Below are 26790 nucleotides of genomic sequence, written 5' to 3'. Positions count from 1 at the left end.
GAACTTTCAATTAATTATTGTTTTTGAGACCGGAAAACTATGCCATAACACTTCTAATTTAACGAGAAAAATAATTTGTAACGTGAATGATTGATTTAGTCAATTTTACTTTTCTTTTGAACTGAGTTGTCCACTTCCTAGATTAAACATTCTTAAGAAAGTAGAATTATTTCATTTTCCTGTGACCTTAGTGATTTTGACAATTATGATTCGTTTATTCATGTTTCATAGAATGAGATTAAATTCTCTTTTGTTTGTTAGGTGGACCTCATGAAAATTCAACGCAAGAAAATCAGTTATCCCGGGAAAATTGTTTAACACTCGTAACGCTTTTCCAGCGAAAAATAAAAAACGGAGAATTTTAATTTGTTAACTACTCAGGAAGCTTGTTTAATTAAATTCTGGCGATTTGTCAGAGGATAGATTAATTAATCTCAACATGCTGAAAATGAAATTCCACGCAATTACTCGAAATAAATACCGGGGAAATCTGAGAATTCCCGGGGAGATAACAATAACACCGGTGTCTTCTCGAGACACACAGGGGAGAGAATAACACTGGGAAAATTTATTGCACTCGAGGGGAGTAACCGAGCTTCTGAAAAATGAAGACGTCTTCTTTCGTACCAGCTAGCCACAAGCAACTTAATCTTCGCTGTGAGTCTCGCGTCGTGAGGTAATTTGCATCTCCCGTTTTTTTTCTTGTTTCATCGTTATTTTTTTCAATAAATTTTTTCAATAAATCAATAAAATTAAACAAACAATGAATTTTACATGAGAGAAGGAAATCATGTGCAGAATAAACCTTCGGAGCAATTTCCCACTTGTTTTTCTTATTTGATCGTTACTTTCAATTTATTTTTGATCCCTTCGATGAAAAAAGTGAAAGAATAATGTTTACTATTTTTACATCAGCGAGTGGAACTTCTAATTTTGTCTACTAATTTTAACATCAAAGAATAATAACAATTCTGAAACGATTGATCAACTTCAGTTCGAGTTGAGTTTTTTTTACCAATTCATCAAAATCCAACAGAAATAGCAAAATTGTGGTGATTAAAAAAATTGAGGGCACAATTGCGTGATTTTAATTCTCTCTGAATTATGATTTCTCTGTCCGATGAAGATCTTGCAGAAAAGTAACAAAGATCTTCACATCTTTGAAACATTTCCAAGTAGAAAAGGAACGTTTATGTAAGACGTGATTCAATTACCCTCTAATAAAACCAAAAAGTATCTTGTGATGATTGTTAATGCTCTGTAACAAATTCCGAGTTACGCAATCATTTTAATACTCGTCTCGTCAAGCACCGCTGACAGTGTACGACGAGGCCATCAAGGTGATTGCCAAGTGCTTGAGGAGCATCCAAATTCTATTCTGTAGTTTGATGTCTCGTGCAAACTTACCCCTCCGAGTTTATTATCGCCCATTGAAAAATCCAACTCTGATAAGATAAGAACCAGTAGATTCTAATTAATTCCATTCGAGAGCCCGGAAAATTTCCGCTGGAAAAGTCTGGCTTGCGACCCATTTTGCCCAACAGCTCCTCGAACTCTAATCGAAAAAACTTTTTTCATTTCAGAATATTTTGCTTGTGATTTTCAAAGTTTATTTAGTAATAATTAAGCTAGATTCCAGTACACTGGTGGAAATTTTTTGAAATTTCATGGAAAATATGATATGATAGTCATTCTCATGAGAGCGATATTCAATCGCATTTAGGGAAAAATAGTTATGGACTTTTAAGTTTTAGGTAGAATTCAAAGAAATTCATGAGTTTTCAGTGGAAGTGAGACGGGAATGTCACAACTTCATTGAATTTTCAATGGAACATGAATATTCAGACACAGAATTACATGAATTTTCAATTCTTCCCTGAATTTTCCTCATTTTTCTGAATTTTCACGGAATAATTCAACTGAAAAATCAAGTATTTTATTGATTTTCAGATCATTTGAACAGAAAATCACTGGAATATTTGATATTTCAATGGCAATATTTCCCAAAATTCCAGTGAAAATTAAACACGATAAAAACTTCAAAAATTTGGCACGGAAAATTCAGACGAAAATTTTTAACAGTGCAGACTGTTGAAAATATTTAGCTGAATTTTCCGAAAAAAGACCTTGAATTTGATTTAAAGGGAAAAAGTCAATGGAATTTCAAGTTTCTTTGACAATTCAAGTAAAGTCCCGTTTTTTTTAGCGGCGAACGGCCGGAAATTTTACAATTTACATGAATTTTCAAGTGAAAATGAATATTTACTGCGAAATTCTCTGGAATTTTCTGAGAATTCATTTCAAATTCCCGGAATCCCAGGAATTTTTCAAGAAATTTGTAGAAAATTCACTAATTTTCCTGGAATGATTAAACTGAAACGAACAGTTCCCACGGATTTTTTCACGAAATTATGAATTTTAAATGAATAAATTTCTCGAAATTTCTTCTTTTCGGTGTAAATAGGCCGATAGCTAGACAGTTAAGGAAATGTTGAACTTCGTGAAAGCATTTAAAATCGATGAAGTAGCTAAATGAATAAAAAATGAGTTCTAGCCCTGAAAGAATACATGAATTAGGAAGAAACAATAATTTGAAGTGGAAAAAATGAAGAGAAGAATAATTAAATGAGGGAAAAGTGGAATATCGTCCAAATCCCCAATAACTGGACGCTAGGGCCAATAGATGGACGGTGGATGGCCAATACATGGACATTCTGGAGGAATATAGAATTTTCATCCAGTTTATACAAAGATATGAATTTTGTTTCACTGAATGCGAAGAAATACAAGGCCAAATAGATTCTCAATCTTCGGGATGTGATTCTCCTCCTGAAAATAGTGTGCTATTTCCCACCTCTGACTTTTTCGGAAGAGAACTTCTTTTTTTTCTCCACGAAACTTTGTCACTGATGCTTAGCAAATTGCAGCGCTACGCCACCCACCACTGTACCTCCCGAATATTTTTTTTTCTCGCTGTAATGTTGATATTTCGAAAAAAAAATTCATCACATGATTATACATAAGTGTTATTATTGATAATGATAATAATCCATACAATCTTCATTCTATTATTTATAGAATATTCAATAAAAGGTGAAATCGTCCAGGTATTGGTCCGCGTCCAGCTATTGGCCTGTTCACCCTACCTCAAAAATAAAATTGCGCTAATTTTTTGTCTAGAAATATATCAGATCAGAAGAGGGCCATTCTACCACTGACCTCAGGCATCCAAAAAATACCCAACGCATTTAGAAAATGTTTATTTGATTGAACTTAGGGTTTCTAAGTTGTGGTTAACTGAATTTCCAATGACGTCAAGCTGTTTCAGGTGTGCATTGAGCTGGAAATGAGTATTGGCTACGAAAATAGAATGATTCCTCTTGTTTCTACTATCGGTCGAGTCGAGGAAATCTATTGTACTCACAATATGTGTTTTCTACCGAGTGACGTCAAATGGGTCTCGAAAAGTAGGAACAGCTCATTACGGTAACCGATATCCAAGAATTTGTCAGCGATGATAAATCGCGGATATGGGGGACATACAGTTATTTTTCTATTTTTTATTGAATTTTTTCACTGATTAGAGCTTTATTGATGAATGAAGACTTATCGTTACTCGTTATTTTTTAATTGATAGATAATCGTTGGGAAAAAGTCAGTGGGGGGGCTTTGGTGACGTCGGCAGAATCAACATAATTTGCTTGTTTTTTTCCAATTCAATAATTTTAATTTCTTTAATTCACATGGTTTTTTTACAAATTAATTTAAATGAGTTCTGTTGTCAAATTCAGTTGACGCATACTCGTAACCTTCACACACGCCATGCGGAAAACAATCGCTTTACGCACACTAAATCGTTTCGAAAAGTGCATTTTTCAGGCAGGTATCACAAAATAGTATTTGTATTACTAGTGCATAAAGTTCCACTTTTTCGCACACACGCGGAACACATCTTATTGAGCACACGTAAAATTTCACTTTACGTACAAGTGAGGAAAAATACAGTTCAACACATGCGCGATCGCGATTTTTCAGCTCGTGATTGGCAGTCCTCGGCTTCGCTTCGGACCACCAACACTCGTGAAAATTCCATCTCACTCGTATCCAAACACACTATTTTCTGTTCTTTGTTTTTTTTATTATCGGAACACATTTATGATCGTTATGGCTGAGAGGAGTTGGAGAGAAGAAGATGTATCCCCCTTTAATGCCCACAGATTTTTAAAAACTGCCCTGAAAATAAAAGTTTATGAAAACTCTCAAGATTCAAGCTATTCTCTCACGAGAGCAACTTCCCACTAGCCCTCGTTACCTCTGAGGTCGCACTCAGCTCTACCCCTGTATCACGCTAGCAATGCAGTTAACCAACTGATTGCATTCAGTAACGGGGGTTGGACATAATATCGCCCCTTCCCTCTGCAAAGTAATCCGAGTATAGTATGATCATGGGGAGTCTTTCAGGCCAAAGCAACCTATCGTCTAAACAAACTCTTCGTTATCATCTTTTTATCATGTCTTATGGCGTATTCACATTTTATATTTTTTTAAATGGAAGAATTTACATTTCTTTAGATCAGGGGTAGGCAAATTTAACCCGTTGGGGCATGGAGCTCACCAGAAGTGGAAATAATTTTTCCGCACTCCTTCACTTGTTCTCGTCCGGGGATTGGTACGGGCCCTTCCCCAAACTCGTAAAAGTGAAAATCATTATGGAATAATATCGTTCACGACTAGTGCCATGGGGTTTTTCTACTCGCGTGGAGTTTGCGTCCGAGCCGAAGGCGAGGACTGGCTAACCAATTCTTGCATAGACACTTTCATGATCCAACTACACGTGGAATCTCAACGAAAACCTTACAATTTTTAATTACTCCAATTGATTTATACCAATTGATTACAGGAGAGATTATACGAGCGTACTGACGATTACCTGCTCACGCTAGTTCGAATTTCGGCCGCAAAGCGGCCAAGGCAGTGGCCACGCCCCCCGCAGAGTTCCCAATAGATTTCAGAGCGAGTGCCATGGAATTTTTTACTCGCGTGGAGTTGGCGTCCGAGCCAAAGGCGAGGACTGGCTAACCACGAACTCTGAGGGGGGCGTGGCCATGATGTAATGTCCAAAATTTTGTACTAGAAACTTTAAGACTAGAATAATTTTATGTAAAATCATTAAGAACCAAACCAACAATTGTAAATTAAATTGAGTGCATTTCATCACTTGAACTCGATTAAAAATTTCAAAGACACTGGACTCGAGTTCAAAAGTGATGAAATGGCACATCAGAAAATCACTATGGAATAATATCGTTCACGAGTAGTGCCATGGGGTTTTTCTACTCGCGTGGAGTTTGCGTCCGAGCCGAAGGCGAGGACTGGCTAACCAATCCTTGGATAGACACTTTCATGATCCAACTACACGTGGAATCTCAACGAAAACCTTACAATTTTTAATTACTCCAATTGATTTACACCAATTGATTACAGGAGAGATTATACGAGCGTACTGACGATTACCTGCTCACGCTAGTTCGAATTTCGACCGCAAAGCGGCCAAGGCAGTGGCCACGCCCCCCGCAGAGTTCCCAATAGATTTCAGGGCGAGTGCCATGGGGTTTTTTGCTCGCGTGGTTAGCCAGTCCTCGCCTTTGGCTCGTACGCCAACTCCACGCGAGTTGAACATAAATGATGGCGTGAAAAAAACACCAAAATTTTGATAATTTTAACGCGAAAGTAGTTTTTACAGAAATCTAAGCTGGTGAGAAACATTTCTAGTTCGGAGATGTTTTCTCGGTAAAAAATCATCCTCCAGTGGAGTTGATTCATCTCGCTTATATATACTGATGAATTCAACCCCAATGTTTCGTTTAATAATTCGACGAGATTGAAGGTCATGAATGGTGCAATTGGAGAGGCCGAGAAATTCTATTCTTAATTAAAAAGGAGAATACGAAGATAAATTTTTGTTGAGATGCTGTGTTGGTTCAACTGTCTTCGCTTATTTTATATAAAATTTTCTTATTGCTGAGTTTGAAAATTGGATAACAAACATTAAAAACGTGTTCTTTGTTCCGTTAATTAATGCATACGTTTCTTCAATTAGCCGTTACTTTTTAATTTTTCATCAGTTTTCAAAATAAAAAACTACGTGTCGCGAATTTCTCGTTCATTTTTTCGTATTGCAAAGATTTTATTTTTATTTTTGCGTGACGTTTATATTTAAAATTCAATAAAAATGACTCGTCCCTGGAATTGACCGCTAGCTGTTGGCCTCGCATACGAAAAAAGAAGCGAATAAACAAATAAATAAACTTATAAAACGAAAAAAAGACGAAGGAATGTTACAAATAATGCTTTTTTCACCTGATGACATAATCTACTATTTCGTCAAATTTAGTAAGTGTCTAATATTTTGAAATTTGATGTCACGCGGTGGAATATATAGAGTTCGCAGTACGCTGCGCGAAGCGCATAATGGTGTGACATAATTTCAGTAGTGTTCCCCCTTAAGGATGTTTAACCTATCAAGTGGGCAACTCAGTTGAAAAGAAAAATAAAATTGACTAAATAAATCGTTTATGTTACAGCTTATTTTGCTCATCAAATTAGAAGTGTTATGGCGTATTTTTCCGGTCTCAAAAACAATAATTACAGAAAATGTTCATAAATAATGGAGGACTTGTGACTGCGGTGGTGACAGTCGAATTTTGATCGGGCAACATCGCTCGCTTCGGCTAGTAGTGGGGTTGTAACAGTGAGATGAATGTTTGCGTGTGTTATACGTGTCCATATGCTTCCAGCACTGGATTATCGTCACCGACTTTACCGACCTCGATCAGCTGTTGTGTGGTGTTGTCGCGTTGCTCGACTCGTAATGGCGTTCAAATTTTTTTTAGAGCAATTCGAAAATCAATCGAAGATATCACGCCTATATGGCCCGGTCCCCTACTTATTCTTGCCGGCGATAGATTCTCCATAGTCTAAAGTAAATGGCTTGTGGTTTTTTTTCAATATCTTGAGTGTCTAGCCCATGCAACATCTCGATCAATGTTCACACGGTCACGTTTCTTCCCTAAGCGTAATGTTACAAGAAGTGATTTTCAGAAATTAATTTCTCACTAGGATGCCCCGATGGAAGGATTAAGATTATTACTAACGCGTGACTCAAATATGAAACTGGCAGATGAGACAATATAAAAATTATGGTGAATAATGGGAGTTTTGGCTAAACATCCTTAAATCGCTAGATATCCACGAAAACGAAAAACATCGACTCTCAACAGTCCTCGATTATGTCTGGAGACGCTATTTCGATTCCATTGGTTGCGCTTGAAATCCGACCGGTGACTGGGTGATATGCGTGTGGAATATGAATTTTTTGCGAGTCTGCCTGACGCACGTGAATTCCGAGACTAAAAATACAAAATTGAGAGGCTCCGCGACCTTTCTTACCATTCACAGTGAACGTAACAAAGGAAGGGGTTTGTGATATTGCGTAGATTTTATTCAAATCCACGGGGATTATTGTTCTCGCGATTGTTCCCTCATTCATAATTCAACGTGGAAATTCAACGGTATTTTGGAGGAAAAATACTGAATGAGTGAATTAAAGTAGTATGAGTAAACTCTAGCTGAGTCGTTGAGTGTAACGAAGAACAAATGCAAAAAGCTAAAAAAACATTATTCATCATTGATCATTTTTTCTATGAATAATAACTCTGACGAGCGTGAGAAATTGATCCATCAAATTCAGTAGCGAAGTGGTAAAACGATTTGAGCCGTTTTTGAGGAATATCTACGATTCTAAGGGAGATAACGAAATTTTCGTCATAACCGTTTTTGTAGAGTGAATTGAGGGCTACAGAAAATGTCGTAACAAAAATTTTGCCATCTCCCTTAGATTCCGAGATATTCAATGAAAAATGACTAATAGTCAAAATCGGCTTGAACCATTTTACCGCTTCGCTACTAAATTCTTTCTCCAATTATTTTTTTTTACGAACAGAGTCTCGTTTGACTAGGATATTTCGCCATCATACGCCATTGCGGGCACGCAGAAACATTAATTATTTATTACAAGAGTTTGACACTGACGATAATTTTCATACTGAGCATATAATTTTCATGTTTTTCTACTGACTTTTGAAGATTTTTCTAAATTTTAAGCTTTTCCCTAACCTCGAAAAGTTAATTTTCTCATAAGACTCTGTGTTATTTTTGCACTTTTAGATTAATTATTGCCAATGATACTAGACCGTCGATTCAGCACAAACTCGACCAGAATATTTCTATTCATATTAACTTTAGTTTAGAATTTATTTCAAATTTTAATCTTCAAAATTCAAGTTATGTTTGTACTACTTTAATGGCACAACGTGAGTCGAGGGAAATAAAACATTTTCTTTAACGCGGGGATTTTCATTAATTCATTATAATTTTAATTTATAATTATTTTATTTTGAATTGATTGAAGAAGTGTTTGATTTTAGTCTTAATTCGAATTTTCGGGGAAATCAACACGTTTGGAGGAGTTTGATAAAAAAATCTCGCTTTCTCTAAGAAGTTCTATGAGAATTGTAATGGAAAATCCCATTTGTTCCCGTGCGATATTTCAATAGATATTTAACATAAAAAGTCAGCAGATTTTGATTTTTTCATATGAATTGTTTTCTTGAGATTTTTTCTGTAGAAATTCGGGAGCATAAATTTTATAATTTTTTCAGCAGTTTTTTCTCCATTACAAAATTCAACTTTCAAAATTCTACTTCTCATTTTTTCCTTTAAATTTTTCAAATTTTTCCTAACGTTTTAAAATGGGGAATCAAATGAAAACCTTGAAAATTCAAATAATAGAGTCATTACAAAATATCATTAAATTAGGGTCAAATAGGCTTAAATGGAAGCTTGATGACAACAAAGACAAACGACCAAACGGCCAAATTCCTCAAGAAATAAAACATAAATTTCTTTCATTAAAAAAAAAACTTGACAGAAAAACCCAGGAAATTCGATAGAAAATTCTATTGAACTTATATTGAAAACTCTCTTAGATTCGACCGAAAAAAACTTTCTGTTCAGACATTTTCTGTAGGAATTCCTTAACATGAATTCTCAAAATTTTTCCTTCATTTTCATCTTATTTTAATTTAAAAAAATCAAAAAGCAGAAAATTCAAGCCGACGAATTTCTATTAAAAAAAAATCTCAATAAATCTTTGAAAAGCAATAAGTTAACTTTCCAAATTCGTAATCGCTGTATTCATATTCATTGTCAGAATGTCCCCAGAAATCAGTTACTCAACAATTAAAAGGAGCTCTACCTTTACATTATTAAGTGTTTTCACAAAAAAGATATTCTAAAAATTATTGAAATGAATTATAGAGGTCATGAATATAAGAATGATCTCACTCTTAATTTGTTTTCAACTAAAACTATGAATGAACAGTTTTTCAATTGACTAGCTTAAAACACTCATGGCAACACTGTACAATCATGTGAGAGGGGGGAGACGCGCGGAGAGAGTGCCATAACCATGGCCGTTGTTGTCATGTCTATTTCTGTTCTCAGCCCTCGGCGACTGATACTGTTAACAATAAAAAAAACTAAACGATAATTCGTGATCAAACAAGTGCCAATATTTTATAATTTTTTGAGTAAAAAAGTCATATTTTGATATTTTTTACCAAAAAAATTTTTATGTATGACCCTACACTGAGAGGAAAACAAACGCGTTGTCAAACAAGTCTTGTTTGGGCCAACAAAATTGCTAGTTGAAAATTGCCAAAAAAGAATTTGTTTGGTTCGAATTTGAAAGTCTCAAACATGAATAATTGTTCTGCTTTCGACAGCAACGAAATATTTGGCTCAAGAGGCGGATAATTCACACCAGACGGTGCCTTTCAGGATGAAAATATCTCATATAGAGGAAAATTTATTAACAAATATTTTATCCCTAAGTTACAAGATTGCTATTATATCATTATTATTGTTTCATTTAAGGGTTCATTTGTTGTCTGTGATTATTAGACAGCCGAAACGAAAAACTACTATCCCTTGTTTCGCATAAAACAAAGATTTTTCGGGAGCAAAATACGGATGGGAGTATCGAATAACGAAGGAGTAGTGCTAGAAATGACATTTCTAGCGTGTACAGAGAATGCAATTTTTTTTGAACTACTAAATCCATTTTTGCGACAAAAATTTTTCATTCCGGCGCACTCTCTGCATGTTTGGCCCAAAAAAATCCTTTTTTGATAATTTTGAAAAAACTATTTTCTTGGCACAAGTAAGACTTGTTTGAAACTTTGTCGTTTTTCTCTCAGTGTAGGTCAAATAATGTTTTTTAAAAATTTTTACTTATAAAAATAAAAACGGAAATTAAACGAAAAAATTGCGATTCTCGTAGAATCTCATCGCGCTTTTGAATAGATTTTTTGTAGTTTTTAATTATCTTCCAATTGAGAAATGACCTCCTAAGGGCAGACCTCCCTTAAGCAATTCTCATTATGTATTCATAAAAAGAAAAGGTTGGGAAGAACCTAAAATGTTGAAACATGCAACAAAATTTTCTTCATATTAAAAACATTGAAATCTGTAATGTATTCAGAACAGATTACCTTAATGACATAACTCAGTACTAAGATGATGAAACAACATCGAATTGACAAAAATTTATCCGTAATTGTTTTATAATCTAAGAAACTTTCGATTCCAACCAAAAATATCAGAATGGGCCTGCAGGCCTACAGAGAAAGCCTCCAGGCATTTTCTCCTCGAATCACTCGAAATCCAATAATTACAAATTAGTTGTGACACCCACGAAAAAATTCATAGAAAAACCTAGACGAATTCGCCAGACAATTCTATTGGATTTCCACTGAACTTCCATTAGTTTTTGGTCAATTTGGAAAATATTTGGAAAATATTCTATAGAAAAAGTCCAGTGTTTGATTTTTCTATACAACTTATTGAGATATTTTCTATAGAATTTCCTCGGCTCGAAGTTTCAAAGTTTTTTGTTTGATTTTTTTATGAAAAGAAAATAAAATAGATTGAAAAAAAAATTTAGACAATTTTATCCGAGGATATCTTATAGAAAATATCTCAATAGAATAAACTGTATAGAAAAATCTAATTCTGGCGATTTTTTCTATTGAATACTTTCTATCGATTATTTCAATAGAATTTTCTAACGAATTCGCTAGGGCTTTTCTAGTAAATTTTTTCAGAAATTCAACAGAATTTTTGCACGAAAAAAAACCTAATAGTAAAAAAAACTCAGAGAATATTCAACGAAAATGACTCTAGACTATTCATCAAATATTAGAAGGAGATAAAATCGTCCACGATTACGTCACAAACTGAAGTTTTCACGCAATATGGATGTCACCAAGTTACATATTGGCCTTAACATAAAAATATGTAAATACACCTGAGTATTCAACATTCGAAGGTCCCCGGCAAGAGGCGGATATCATCGGCTCTCTGGGACGAAAAATAAACATCTGATTAAACAATCCAAGCACTGATAACACGACGCAATTTGATATCGTGATTTTCCCCATGGCCAAATGAAGGAAAAAATTAATTCCCTCAAAAATTATTTTCAATGAGGAAATCAGTAAAAATCGCTGATCAATAGCATGAAAATTATTCGTCTCGTTCAGCGAGATCGATCGATACTCAATTGATGTCAATTATCTTCAGTGGTTCTTGACTCGAATTGCGGCTGGATGAGCGCGCAGAGTTGTATCTAAAATTAGGTGGGTTGAAGTGGTTAAAATATATGGGTATCTGCTGCACATGTGGCCCTGAACATCTGATGAGTCTTAAAATTTTGGAACAGTTGAAACGACAGTCGTTTGTCTCATAAATTGTCGAATATTTTCGTGACTATATAATTCTCAATTTTTTGTTATCGAGTTTTAAAAAAACATTTCCATTTATTTTTGCGTTTAATTTTTCAGTTTTTATTTTGCTTTGTTGAAATTTTTGTTCGAGTATTTTAGCCGCTTTTTTTCATTTGTCGGGGAGGGTGGGCCTGTACCACCCACCTAAGGGGAAATGCCAGTTTTATATTTTATATTTCAACTTGAGCATAAAAAACGTATTTGTGAGACTTCTTTAACTATTGAACTCGTTATTCTCGAAGTGTAGACGCCTAATTCTCCTTAGAATCCACAAAATTGATTGAAAATGAAAGAGAGAGCCTATTGAGCGGTACTATACTCGCCGTCGGGCAATACCGCTCGGCACGATTCCAATGCCGCTCATAGGGTTTTGCATGTATCGCTCGCGCCGCAACCTAACCTGTACTCGAGTGCTGTCGAGCAACTACGTGGCCGATCCTATGAGCGGTATTACCGGCTCCGCTCGGCGCCAACAAAATTGTTGATAATTATTGACATGAGTGGAGTTTTCAGTTCGAATTAATCTCAAATTACGCGTGAAAGTACCACGAATCGAATAACCACAGTTTAATATGAGAATTCAGCGTTTGAAACTATCAAAAACCTTAATTAAAAGTCCACAAATTTTGCAGTGTAAAGACCTCAAAACTTCGTTACATGTTTTTTCATATTTAAAATGCTAAATAAAGTGAAAATTTTCCGACAATCACATCCTATCATCAAATTCTTCATGATCAGGAACAGAAAGAAATTTTTAAGTTGATGGTTGCGGAGAAAATCGGGTGAGCGATATTACCCGCTGAACGGTACAGGCACACCCTCCCCTAATTGAAAATTAGAGGTGAAATTTGGGAGCGATTGGCCTACGATTACCGAACATTTAGCGATGATTTCAATTTTTACCGATGCAATGATTTCATTTAGAATCATTTGGAGAGATACTGAAAATCGATGAGAATACAGAGGCGAGAACTAAAATTAGAGATTTTACAGCTAAATTATCTCTCTAATTATTGATTTTATGAGGAATGATCAAAAAACTTTTTTCGCAGGAAATTCCCTGTTTTACAAAAAATGTTTTTTGACATTTTTTAATAAAATCATTCATCATAGAGATATTGAACTGATTGGCAGCGCAATACAACTCTACTCCACCTAATTATTCAATGATCTCGGCAATTACCGATTGGAATTACAAATTTCAAAAGATCTTTCTTTTCTACAATTTTATCTTCTCAAAAAAAAAATTCCCAGTTTCCTTGGGAATCCTATAGTTCTCTGAACAATTGGACAATTACTAGAATTGAAACAGCTCTAGATGGAGATTTCACAGCTGAATTACCTCCATAATTAATTCAGTAGCGAAGCGGTAAACCGGGTTAAGTCGATTTTTCCTTTTGGCCATTTTTTGATGAATATCTCGGAATCTAAGAGAGATAGCAAAATTTTGATCATGACCTTTTTTGTAACCCTCAGTTGCCTCTACAAAAAAGGTTATGACAACAATTTTTGTATCTCTTTTAGATTCCGAGATATTCGGCAAAAACTGGCCAACAGTTAAAATCGACTTAACCCAGTTTACCGCTTCGCTCCTGCATTATTTCATGAGAAATGAGAAAGGGTTTTTCGAAAGAAATTCCCTCCTCTGCAAAAAATATTTTCTGACATTTCCTTCTAAAATGTTTTCTTATAAAGATATTGAACTGATTAACAATGCAATATAACTCTACTCCACCTAATTATTCAATGATCTCGACAATTATCGATTTGAATCACAAATGACAGAAGATCTTTCTTATCTACAACTTTATTTTCTAAAAAAAAAATTCCCAGTTTCCTTGGAATTCCTATAGTTCCCCGAACAATTGCATAATTACTAGAATTGAAACATCTCGAGATAATTGCAGATTTTACAGCTGATTACCTTTTCTAATTAATTACTTATGGAGAAATCATCAGAAGATCTTTTTCATAGGAAATTCTGGCTCTACACGCGGAGAGAAAAGTTTGGTAAAAATAGCCTCGAAAATTGTGACAAATTTTACTATACGAGTGGTAATCGTGAAGCGAAATGTAATTCAGTGAAAGAATAGTGTTTTTTAGTGTTTATCTTACGATTTTCTCAATAAAGAAATGCATCGCTGGATGTAAATAATTATCTTCCTACTTGGGATAACTTCCCACACCGGCAGGGAATTGTTTTTTACCCGTCTGAAGTCATGGACCTTAAATTCGAAGAGAATTAGAATTTAACCCTAGATTGGTCTCCCTATGAGGAAAACCCCGCCGCGCGTGTGATTTCTTTAATCACAATTGCCTGGCTGACCGGAGAAATAAAAAAAAAATTGACTTTGTCAATTGAAGTGTCTGAAAAATTATAGCAGTTTTCAGAACAACATATTTCCCAAAATTCCTAAAGAAAATAAATTATTTCGAACAGATGAATTATTTTATTTTATTATATATACTTTGTACTCATTACACTAATTAATTTATCAAGAGTCACGAATACATTGTATACGTCATACATTAATGAGAAGGATGGTATGTTAGTTCTGTCGTAAAACGGAATCATTGCAATTGAGGACTGAGAGGGATTTAAATTAAACAAAAATCAACTGATTAATATTTGTTTTTTTACGCGACGGTATCGTAATTTTTCACAGGAGATTCAGGTAAAAATTATGGAACGCTCTGGAAAAATTCCGCGATTTTAGGTAAAAATTGCGTGACAGTTCTGTAAAATTTCCTAAACCACATTTCGCTCCGGAATTACGGAAAAGGTACGTAATTTTTATCGAATATTTTTCTCCGTGTTGTCAACTCAAATGGGCCCCCGCTAACTATTCAATTATCTCCGTCATTATCAAAATACATTTTTGTCGGGAATTTTATCCTTACCACAAATGTCTCTCGACATTCTATTGGAAAATTGCGCAATTTTTCTTTTTTTTTCAATAGAAATGTTTAATGGAAAATGTTCTGTAGAAAAAATCAATAGAATATAATTTCCCTATACAACTTATTCGATTAAGATATTTTCTGTGGAAATTTCGCAAATTTCTCATAAAATTTTATTGTGAGTTTCATTTTAATGAAAAAAGAAAAAAAAACAAAGCGGAAAAAACTTGGAGAAATTATGGCGAGAAATTCCTATAGAAAATGTCTCAATAGAAAAAGTTGAACATGACAATGAAATTCACCTGATTTTTTTTTCTATAGAATAGTTTCTATCGGACATTTTCCGTTGAGAAAACGCAGAATACAGTTGCGGAATTCTTCAATTGAATCCGCCAAAAACTAACGAAATTTTCAATAGAAATTCAATTTTTCTATAGAATTTATTCAATCGAAATATTTTCAGTAGTAATACCACGAGACCTCCAAAATTATCGGATATTTTCCGATTGTTTTGTTGCGTAGTAACGAGATGGAGAAGCTTTGCAGATTAAAATACCGAGCGCGCAGCGCGAGGAATTTTTGTGCAAAACTTATCTCGATCGTTGATACGCAGGAAAACATGAGGGAAATGTTCGATTAATTTTCGAGATCGAGTGGTATTCGACGGATTATTTTTGGTAATCGGATCCTTCCCAAACCGACTCACTTTGACTTTATTCATGACTTTCTTTCACGCCACAGGATAATATTTGACAGTTATTTGGTTAGAGAAACAATTACAGAGCTAGAGGGAAATTATCAAAAGCTAAAGGGAAATAACCGCTGCAATTTTAATTGGGAAGTACTTCATGTTATTGAATACTGAACTCTGATTGGCCCTGGAAAGGCCAGATCCGATTACCAAAAATAATCTATAGAATTTCCTCAGCTCAAATTTTCCCAGTTTTTTTGTTTGATTTCAATGAAAAATCATAGAAAAAGCTTGAATATTCATGTGCAGGAATTCCTATAGAAAATGTCTTAATAGAAAAAGTTGTAAGAAAAATTCTACTGATTTTTTCTATAAAATACTTTCTCTCGGACATTCTCTATAAAAAAAAACCTCACAGTATAAACCAAAAACCAATGGAATTTCCAATAGAAATTCAATAGAATTTTCTAACGAATTCGATAGATTTTTCAATGGAATTCCTTCGTGCAGCCTACTTCAACCAATTACCCTATTCTTAGTAATTACGACCTTGAGATAAAAATGTCCCAAGACCATTTCCATTGAAACTCAATTCCCCCCAAAAAAAACTCTTCTCACATTTTCCTCTAAACCCCTCGGTTCTCTCGACATCCTCAAACCAAAATTCCTTGACGCACGAAAAAATTTAATAGAAAAACCTATCGAATTCGTTAGAAAATTCTATTGAATTTCTATTAAACTTTCTATTAGTTTTTGGCGGATTCTATTGACATGTTCAATAGAAAAAATTCAATAGAAAAAGTTGACAGAATTCGATTTTTCTATATAACTTATTCTTTTCATATATTTTCTATAGAATTTGCTTGACTCAAATTTTCCAAGTTTTATTCATTCTATTTTTCTTTTCTTCTCATCAAGAAAATCGAACGGAACAAACTTAGAAAATTTGAGCCTAGAAAATTCTATAGAAAATATCTCAATAGAATAAGTTGTATAGAAGAATTGAATTCTATTGACTTTTTCTACTGAATATTTTCTATTGAACATTTCAATAAAACCGCCAAAACTAATAGAACAGTTCAATAGAAATACCTATCGAATTCGTTAGAAAATTCTATTGAATTTCTATTAAACTTTCTATTAGTTTTTGGCTGATTCTATTGACATGTTCAATAGAAAAAATCCAATAGAAAAAGTTAACAGAATTCGATTTTTCTATATAACTTATTTTTTTCATATATTTTCTATAGAATTTGCTCGACTCAAATTTTCCAAGTTTTGTTCATTCTATTTTTCTTTTCTTCTCATCAAGAAAATCAAACGGAACAAACTTAGAAAATTTGAACCTAGAAAATTCTATAAAAAATATCTAAATAGAATAAGTTATACAGAAAAATCGAATTCTATTGACATTTTCTACTGAATATTTTCTATTGAACATTTCAATAAAATCGGCCAAAAACTAATAGAACAGTTCAATAGAAATTCAATAGAATTTTCTAACGAATTCAATAGGTTTTTCTATTAAATTTTTTCGTCCGTGTCCGCCGAAAAAACTTCATTATTTCAATCACAATTTGAAACTTACCTGGCAGCGGTGCAGTGAAAATCGCTTCAGTGCACCCGACAGCCGAAACAATGACGGCAAACCACCAAAACTCGCCGAGAGTCATCGTAAAATTTGAAAAACTAATTTTTCCACTTGAACCCATAACAACCCCCTCCGGTGCCTTCACCACATGACCAAACATCGCCTCATGCACTTCATCTTCCCACTTTTTAACAATCCTCAAGCTCGAGAAAACTTTTCTCCTCAGTCCACACAAAAAAATGAGAAAAACAATTTCTCAATGTTTTAATTTCACGTCAACTATTAACGATAAAAAATTCAATGCAAACAATTGTCCCAAATTATTATCACTCACTAGTCAATCAAACAATTCGCCAACTCCTCAATCAATTGTTCAATTAATTAACTAATTAATCGTTCAATTTTTTGGGTCGACACTTTTTTTCGACTTAACTATTTACGATAAAAAATTCAACGCAAACAATTGTCTCAAATTATGCAGGTAATTCTCTCAAATTATTATCACTCACTAGTCAGTTAAACAATTCGCCAACTCCTCAATCAATTGTTCAATTGATTGACTAATTAATCGTTCAATTTTTTGGGTCGACACTTTTTTTCGACTCAACTATTTACGATAAAAAATTCAACGCAAACAATTGTCTCAAATTATGCAGGCAATTCTCTCAAATTATTATCACTCACTAGTCAGTTAAACAATTCCCCAAGTCCTTAATCAATTGTTCAATTGATTAACTAATTAATCGTTCAATTTCTTGGGTCGATAAATTTTTTCGACGCGAAAATAACTCGCGAAAGAATAATTTAATCAACTGAAATATTAATAACGATTATGAATAATTGCTCGGGTAATTGAATCGCGGTGTGCAAATGTTGTGAGTACTATCCGGCTAGTTAACCAGCGGTAAACTGGTCCGCGAGTGCCGCTGTGCATGGTAATATACATAAAGTCGAGTTGAAGAGATAAACCGGGGAGAACGGGTCTTGGTCTGGCGTCGTCGCTAGTACGCCAAGCCACTTCTCCCCCCTCCACCAACTTATGCTCTCTTCGCCCATATGCAGACGCATGTGAGGTGGGTAAAGGGGCCACGGGACATGTGGGCTTATCTTGCGACACTAGAGTGAGTGTCACAGGTACTCACTCGCGATCTTGATGATTTTCTTGGAACAGGAAGTCTCTGTGACATTCTCGGAATCTCGTCAATTTCCGGACATTCACGGACGAAAAAATTTAATAGAAAAACCTATCGAATTCGTTAGAAAAATCTATTGAATTTCTATTGAACTGTTTTATTAGTTTTTGGCCGATTCTATTGGAATGTTCAATAGAAAATATTCAGTAGAAGAGTCAACAGAATTCAATTATTTTTCTATACATATAACTTATTCTATTGAGATATTTTCTATAGAATTTTCTCGGCTCAAATTTTCCAAGTTTTTTCGTTTGATTTTCTTGATGAGAAGAAAAGAAAAATAGAAGAATCAATAAATTGAAAAAAAAAATGTGCTTGAACAAGATTTCACACACTTCAAAACCTTTTCAGTTGATCAATAAAATATTTCCAACTGAATTAAAGCCAAGAACTCGATTTTCTCGTTTTCATAATTTTTATTTCATTTTTTTTCGCATCGAGTGACACTGACGCTGCGCGGATGTCTCGTGTTTGAATGGTAATGGAGAGTGGTTTTTCTTCATCGTTATCGGGCAAACATTCGACATTTATTAATAGACAGCAATGAAAAAACGGCCTTGATTTTTTCTCGTGTTTATCAGTCGATGTTCTTTATTTGACGTCCATCAGGCAGCGAACATTTATGTTGCCTCTGAGTCATAGATTTTCCGAAATGGATAAGAGCTACTAGACAAGGAATTTATTTTGTTCAACAAAAAAAATTGAATTACCACTGGTGGACATTTTCCAGATTGATAGTCAGTGAAAGATGCATTTGAATTCAACGATGGGAATTTGATCTCAATTAGGATAAATTAAACCCTAGACTGGCCACCAAACGCGAGCCTACGATTGGTCACCTCCGCTGGGATTCCCCGCCGTGTTATTTAGGCTTTAGCGTTGCCGAATTCACTCTACACTGGCCGGGCGCGTTTACCGAGTTTCCGGCAACGTCGCATCATGGCAATTTCATTTAAGGGTGCCAAGTGAATTTGGCGATGACCTTGAAAATTGACATTCACCAACAAATTTATAATTTTTTTAATTAATAGTATTAGACAGATGATGAACATCGGTAACAATTAAAAAAATTTAGAACTTATGGATATCGAGAAATTAAATAAACAAAATCAGTCTTATACACGGCCTCTTATGGAGTTTTGATTAAATTGAACGTTTCAACCCCCTAGGAACTCAAGAAAAATTTGAAAAAATTTGAAGATATGGGGAATGATGTGTTTAATGTGATGGCGACAAAAAACAATGGGGTACCGGGGTGAATAAGAGGGATATTTCAACCCGCCGTACCCATTTGATTCCATGCTTTCTCGAGGTTCGTCACGCGAAATAGAGGATTTTCCGCATTTATTTTCTCGATGTCTAGTTCCGGTTGCGGGTTTGAAATTTCGTTGGATGGATGAATACATATTTCTCCAATGATCGAGGGAAAGAAAAAAATTTTTTTTTGAATCTTTTTTCAAATTCCCTTGGCACCCTTAAGGAATTTCCGTAGTGAGTATATGGGAGTAGAAGGAAATGGACTACAGAGCTTAAATCTTGAGATTATATTCTTTGAGTGATTACAAATATCCTCTCGAAGTTCCAAAACGCTGAAGTACGTAGATTGCTGAGGAGAAAATATGAAAAATGTGTCATTAACACAGAGTCTTATGGCACCACTTTTTCAAAAATCACAAAAAAATAATCGACAATGGAATAAAAATCCAAACGCTTCACGAATAGAACTGTATATATTTCAGGAACATATCCCCAGAATTTCATTACCCGTCAGTACAGGGATTGTTTGTAATTATTGAAAATGTATGGCATAGTTTGGGATTTTAGTTACGTTAGAGAAAACTGATGGCTGACCATGGCAACGTTGAGGGCGGTTAGAATTCGCGCGACGTAGGCCATCGTGAGAACTCAGCCAAAGCATATACTATAGATTCTATAGTACAGTATAAGATTTTATCGGGTCACAAGAATACCAACTGCGTCGATCAAAAATGCGTGGTTGTCAAATCTCTCACGAAAATTTTTATTTGTTGAAAAATTCGGATAAATAATATTTCGGAATAAAAATTATTTGGAATTGATTAATGATGAATAATCAGTGCAAAGAAACCTAAACGACGAAATTTCAATACACCCATGAATTTTTCGTCACTTCATTATTTTTTTTTCAAAGGATGCACCGGGGTATCAGAACCTTTGATATTTTTCCCCACTCCATAGCCGCAAAATTTACTGGGGAAGTTCCTTAACATGGGAAAAAATAATTCATCAGACGGTCTGAATGTAGAATCATTTGACAGGACGAAATAATACGCAAAAATTTTGATGACGTTTCAGTTGATGATAATGCTATGACACAAAAAAATAGAAGATAGCGCAATAAAAATTAAAAAAAAACGAGAACGCATTCGGAAGCAAATTGCTAGTTCTTTAGCCACAAATAATTATACTTATTTATAATAAATGCGATTATCCACTTGTTATTGTTGTATGAAGCTAAAAATTAGAATTCTATTGACTACTCCAGAAATCAATAGACTGTTTTGTCAATTTAAAAATATCTGGAGATATAAATTAATCGTTTATAATTTCCGGATTTGTTACTTGAAATTTCAAGACTAAATTCATTAAATATAAAAGGAGACAAATAAAAGAATGACTAGATCTGAATATTTTAATGTTTTTGACTGTAGTCGTCATCGCGGGAATTCCCTCCGGAATTATCAGTGAATTATGCGATGAGTTGGCGGGAAATTCCGTACTCGACAAGGCATTGATTTCGATAAGAAAATTTGGGAATGACACTCGAAAAAACTAATGAATTTTCTAGAAAATTCGAGAAAATTCTCGGTTTTTTGAAGAAAAAAATTTTTGTTCCAATTAAGCAATTCATTTCAAATTTTGATTGACTACCTGTGTGGCCCGGCTTCACCCGGGCAGAATAAGACACAATGGAATATCAGGATTTTTTGAGAATTTTTGCAATAAAAAAAAACCTCAATTTTTTCGAATTTTCTAGAACACCCGAGAAGTCAAGAAAATTTCAGTTTCTCAAAGAAATCGAAAAAATTCTCGGGTATTCTAGAAAAGTCGAAAACATTGAAGTGTGTTTTTTTAGGTATTTATGGCGGGGTGGCCATGTAGGAGGTGTGATGGAGCGGAATGTATTGTTCTCTTGCAGAAGACTAATCGCTGAACAAAAAAAAAACGATATTTCAATTACAAATTTTCAATCTATTTCGACCATTTTTGTGTTTGAAATACTTTTTTAACTTTTCTATTTTTTCCCACATATTTCAAGCCTTCTTTTATTTTTCTAGCTTGTCTTTTGGATCATTAGAAAATAATTAATATGGATAGAAAAAGTGACAACGTCGTGCGTTCGAGGTACAAGTTGGCAGCACTGATTCACTCAACTGTTATGTGCCTTCCCATAGCGAAATGTATCATCCATTCGTATTTGCCGCGCTTACCCGACACGATTCCTAACCTCGACGTTGTCGCTATTCCAAGTTGCGCACGCAGAATTCCTTTTTTTCACGAGTTTGTTAATTATCCTTTCTAAAAAATTCTCCTAGGCCACTTGGATTTGTTTTTTATGTTCCTGCCTGAAAGCTCCACCCAAGTGCGAAATTTCAGGAAAATGGCGATTTTTTTTCCATTTTTAATATTTTTTTTCCGAATTTCCATAAGAGCCCGTGGTAAAATGTCTTTTTCAGAAAAATTTCTGTGTTTCACCCGTTCTCCTAAACTATCTGGGATTTTGCATAGCGGTTTTGAAAAAATCAAAGAACGTATAAAAAAAATCATTAATTTCTTGACTTTTTTTCGACCCCTCCTAACAACGCCATAAATACCTCAAAGAATTTACTAAATAAAAACTTATACACGAGGAATTTCTCTACAAATATTTTCTGTTGAACGTTTCTATAAAAAAAATACAGAAAGTAGTATCCGATTTGCTCCTGAAACCACCTGTTACCGAGGCATTTTGTTATTCAACAAGATATAAAAGATCAATTCGTAATATTCTACCTCTTTCCATCAACATAATTATAATAATTAACACTCTAGAGCTAATTTTTTTATAACGAAAATTGTTGAAACCTTTTGGATGACGGATTTATTCCCATGGACGTGACAGTATCCCGTAATCCATAAGGAAATCTCCAGACATTTCCTCACGAAAATCCCTCATTTCCCAGATAACCACTGGATCAACAGAGATCCTATCGCCCGCCAGCCCCGGGATTCCCCCCTTTCCCAACAATTTCTCTCATAATCCCAAGATTAGATTAATAAAAATAGAATAATGGAGCACAAGACTACCACTTATTCTTTCCGACTTCAATCAATTTTTTGTTATCTACTATTCATCAATCAAAATTGTACCAGCAATCTATATCTCGGTGGATAAACCTCACGTATCGGGGATTAAAAATAACTGACCAACAGTGCAAGGTTTAAAATAAGACACGATAATTTCAGATAAAATATTACCCTCAGTGATTGGAGATTAATTTTCATTCATAGAACCCCGATTATGATCTGTGCATAACTCGTGAGCGAATGTTTTGATGCTTCAGGACATTCGAGGGGAATAGATGACGAATCAACACATAACAGACTCAAAACAACACTAATAACTGTTGAAGCTCGCGACAAATGTGCGAGTTTTTCGGGGGGTTTAAGGATGTTTAACCCAATTCCACATTATTCACCGTAATTTTTATATTATCTCATATGCCAGGTTCACATTTGAGTCACACGTCAGTAATAATCTTAATCCTTCCATCGGGGCATCATAGTGAGAAATTAATTTCTGAAAATTACTTCTTGTAACATTACGCTTGGGGACGAAACGTGACCGTGTGAACTTTGATCGAGATGTTGCATGGGTTAGACACTCAAGATATTGAAAAAAAACCACAAGCCATTTACTTTAGACCATGGAGAATCTATCGCCGGCGAGAATAAGTAGGGGACCGGGCCATATAGGCGTGATATCTTCAATTGATTTTCGAATTGCTCTAAAAAAAATTTGACCGCCATTACGAGTCGAGCAACGCGACAACACCGCACAACAGCTGATCGAGGTCGGTAAAGTCGGTGGCGATAATTCAGTGCTGGAATCATATGGACACGTATAACACACACAAACATTCATCTCACTGTTACAACCCCACTACTAGCCGAAGCGTGCGACGTTGCCCGATCAAAATTCGACTGTTACCACCGCAGTCACAAGTCCTCCATTATTTATGAACATTTTCTTTAATTATTGTTTTTGAGACCGGAAAGTACGCCATAACACTTCTAATTTGATGAGAACAATAATTTGTGACGTGAATGATTTATTTAGTCAATTTTATTTTTCTTTTCAACTTAAATTTGAACGATAACGAACGAAATAATACGGTTCGAAATCCAATCTACTCCAAGTTACGCGAAAACGCATCGATTGCATGATAAACAAATTTGAATCCGACCGTTCGTTCGAGCGGAATCGTTCGAAAACTTTTTCTCGCATTCGCACACACACGAGCAGCCTTCTAAAAACTTAATGGAAACTTTCTAGAGGTCGTGAAACGTGGAGATATCATGAAATTTCCGGTTCCGATTTTCGGGACCATTACAATAACTACCCGATATAAATCGGGAAGTTAACTAGTAGAATTTCCAATAAAAGTCCAATAGACTTTTCCAGCGAGTGCTCCAATCTTTTCGATGAAATTTTTTTCGTATGCAGTGTTATTTCCAAACTAATAGGTCAATGCATTACAGAAATAAACATTCAATCGTGTGTTGGTTTCAATCCCCAATTTATTAATTTCATTATTTTATTTTACGACAGAGTTCAGTGATTTTTCATTGTTTTCATTTATGGATTTTCTTTAATTTTATTAATTAGTGTAAAACGTCCATATTCCTGTATAACTAGTTTTTTTGTTCAACATTTTTACAATGATTTTTCGTACGTGTGACTCAATCTAACGGCAAATAAAAAGCACTCGTTACCTGGTGTCATATTTCATTATTACTTTTTTCACACTTAAAATTGTATAAAAATGGCGTTTTCGTTTTTTTATGTTACTTTTTTCTTTTCAATTATGTTTTGTTTCAGTGCAATTCCGTGAATCCTCGTTATAAGAAGATGAAAATTAGCTGAATTTATTAATTTAGGAATTTTGCGAGTTGTCACAAATTATTCGTTAGTGGAGGGGTGAAATTTCTCGAGTCAAACATGGATTTAGGGTTCGGGTAAATTACTGAGATAATTATATAATAATATAATTGAGGAGAAAGTTATTTTTAACATAAAAATAACTGTTTGTAAATTTTTGATTTCTTTTCATAGAGAATTAAATTTTCTAGAAAAAGGTCTGTGACATTTCTTTCTCAATGCCAATCGTTATCGAAATGAATTCACTACTAAATAGAAAAAATACATCAACTTCAATCATTTTGTTAGTTAGGGAAATATCCCAGTAAAGAGTGAGTTTAGGAAAAAAAGAAGATATTTCTGTTCAAAATTTTAGTTTTCACGGAAACGAGCTTTTGACACTTTTTTTCTCAAGTCAAATATTATTATTACTAAAATAATTAGATAATTGGGGAGCGAGCATTGTTAATACGCACATCAATGTTTATTGATTAGGAAAATATCTGAAGAACGAGTGGTTTTTTGGGGAAAAAAACAGATATTTTTTATGAAAATTCACGTGCTTAATGAGAGGCGTTAGTAGTTAATTCAAACATTGTTTGATAATTATTGATCATTGCAATTATGAAAATAACGGAGACAATCAAAGAACTAGATCATTTCACCACTCCACTACCATCTTTATCAGACATTCAGCCCTCGGCTTCATTTTTTCAATAACAACAAACTTTTAAGCTCATCAAGATATGATTAAAGATTATTTTTTTGATCATTGGAAACCCATCAGTACAAGGAACAATTCTTTCAATGTCATTACTAACACCTTTCCACGAAATAATAAAAAGAGTTAACAATTTCACATTTTTTTTCTATTAAAAATAAGTGGGAAATTGCTTTTGAGTTCATGTGGCATCACTATTTTTGATAATAAATTTGATGATAAATATGTTTCCGACTGGTCATTTTGCACATCATTCTTTTTATCCTACATCATTTAACGTTTCGTATTATTTTGTTGAATTGAATAATATTTCTTCTTTAATCAATCGTGTTAGAGTTCTTGTGAAAATTTTTGTATAAATCAATTGCCGCAGTAAATATACATTATTCATATCTCCTCTATCGAAGTCATTCCTCAATATTAATTAAAAACGCTCTTTCAAAATGTTCAGAAATTTTTTTACTTTTTTTTCAATCCAAATTCATAATTTTCAGGCGGTTCTGAATGACGGGGCATCGAGTTGAAATTTCGAGATAAAAATGGAACAAACAAAGTAATCTAGACAACGTTCGGCAGATAATGGAGCCGGGCCTGAAGCCCCAACGTGAAAAATTAAAAAAAAATCTTGTAAGTTTCCTATTAGAGAACATTACAGATTATTAGAATAAAAAAAACAAATAAGATCACGTTCGAAAGATAATGGACGCGCGTCTTAAATTTAAAACATGAAATTTTTCCGTATAGAGGGAGGTGCCGAACGGGGATTCCCCTATCTACTTGAACTGTATTAAGGTGTTTCGGGTGTATCTCACCGGGCGGAAGCACGAAATTTTCCGATTTTCAAATAACTATTTAAGTGTGCATTTGAACATTGTGTGAATATTTATTTTATTTATCAGATTGATTGATTTTTGTCTCATCGCCTACGGATTTTGAATGAAATTGGAGAAAATAGTGAATTTAAATATAAAATTGGAGAAAATTGTGTATTTACTGGATGAAAACTAGAAGAACATTGTTCAGTTTAGAGGAAATTTGCTGAAATTCTGTAATTTTCTAGGAAATAGGAGAAAATTGTCCGGTTTAACAGAGAATGAAAGAAATTTATCCGGTGTTATAGAAAATGCAAGAAAAGTTATCGATTTTTGAGTAAATCCGAGAAAATTCTCCACTTTTTTTATTGGATGTTTTTCTAATTATTGAAATAATATTGAAATGCGTCTCAAGTTGGTAAACCTGTCGAGTGTTTTCTCTCTCTCAGTTCTATGGTCCAACCCATACCTTTCCCATGATGCTCACTGACATTCGAATCACGCGCCTGCGCGTATTGCCCCGAAACTCATAATTTTCCGAATCATTTGCTCAAATAACATTCTTATGAAATCTGAAAAAAATCTGAAACTTATACGTGTTCTCAAGAAAGATTTGATTTATCACTCACTATTTTTTCCTCAATAGTTCACTATTTTTTTGGGTGCCATGGAAATTTCCCTAATTGAGAGTGGGGTAACCTCGGAGGTTATAGCTGGCGGGGTTACAAAAACATCCAAATTTCATTTTTTTTTTTCTTGAGACTGAGATCTGAAAAAATATGCAAGAATTCTCAATGATACAGCATACTCAGACA

The 26790-nt window shown here is 34.2% G+C and overlaps 1 protein-coding gene across 1 annotated transcript in view; it reads right to left on the bottom strand.

Moving 5' to 3' along the window:
- Positions 1 to 17974, bottom strand: part of LOC107036586 — a 47493-nt gene extending 29519 nt beyond the window's left edge. The window contains exon 1 of the mRNA XM_015254635.1: positions 17087 to 17974. Within this exon, the coding sequence (XP_015110121.1) occupies positions 17087 to 17249 (163 nt within the window). The 5' untranslated portion in view covers positions 17250 to 17974. The remainder of the gene's footprint in view (positions 1 to 17086) is intronic.
- Positions 17975 to 26790: the final 8816 nt, after the last annotated feature.

The sequence above is a fragment of the Diachasma alloeum genome, unplaced genomic scaffold (genome assembly GCF_001412515.2).
Source record: "Diachasma alloeum isolate Michigan unplaced genomic scaffold, Dall2.0 Dall_scaffold_00210, whole genome shotgun sequence".
NCBI classification, from domain to species: Eukaryota; Metazoa; Arthropoda; class Insecta; order Hymenoptera; family Braconidae; genus Diachasma; species Diachasma alloeum.
Note: the sequence above shows the minus strand (reverse complement) of the source record. Positions and strands in the feature narration are given on the sequence as shown.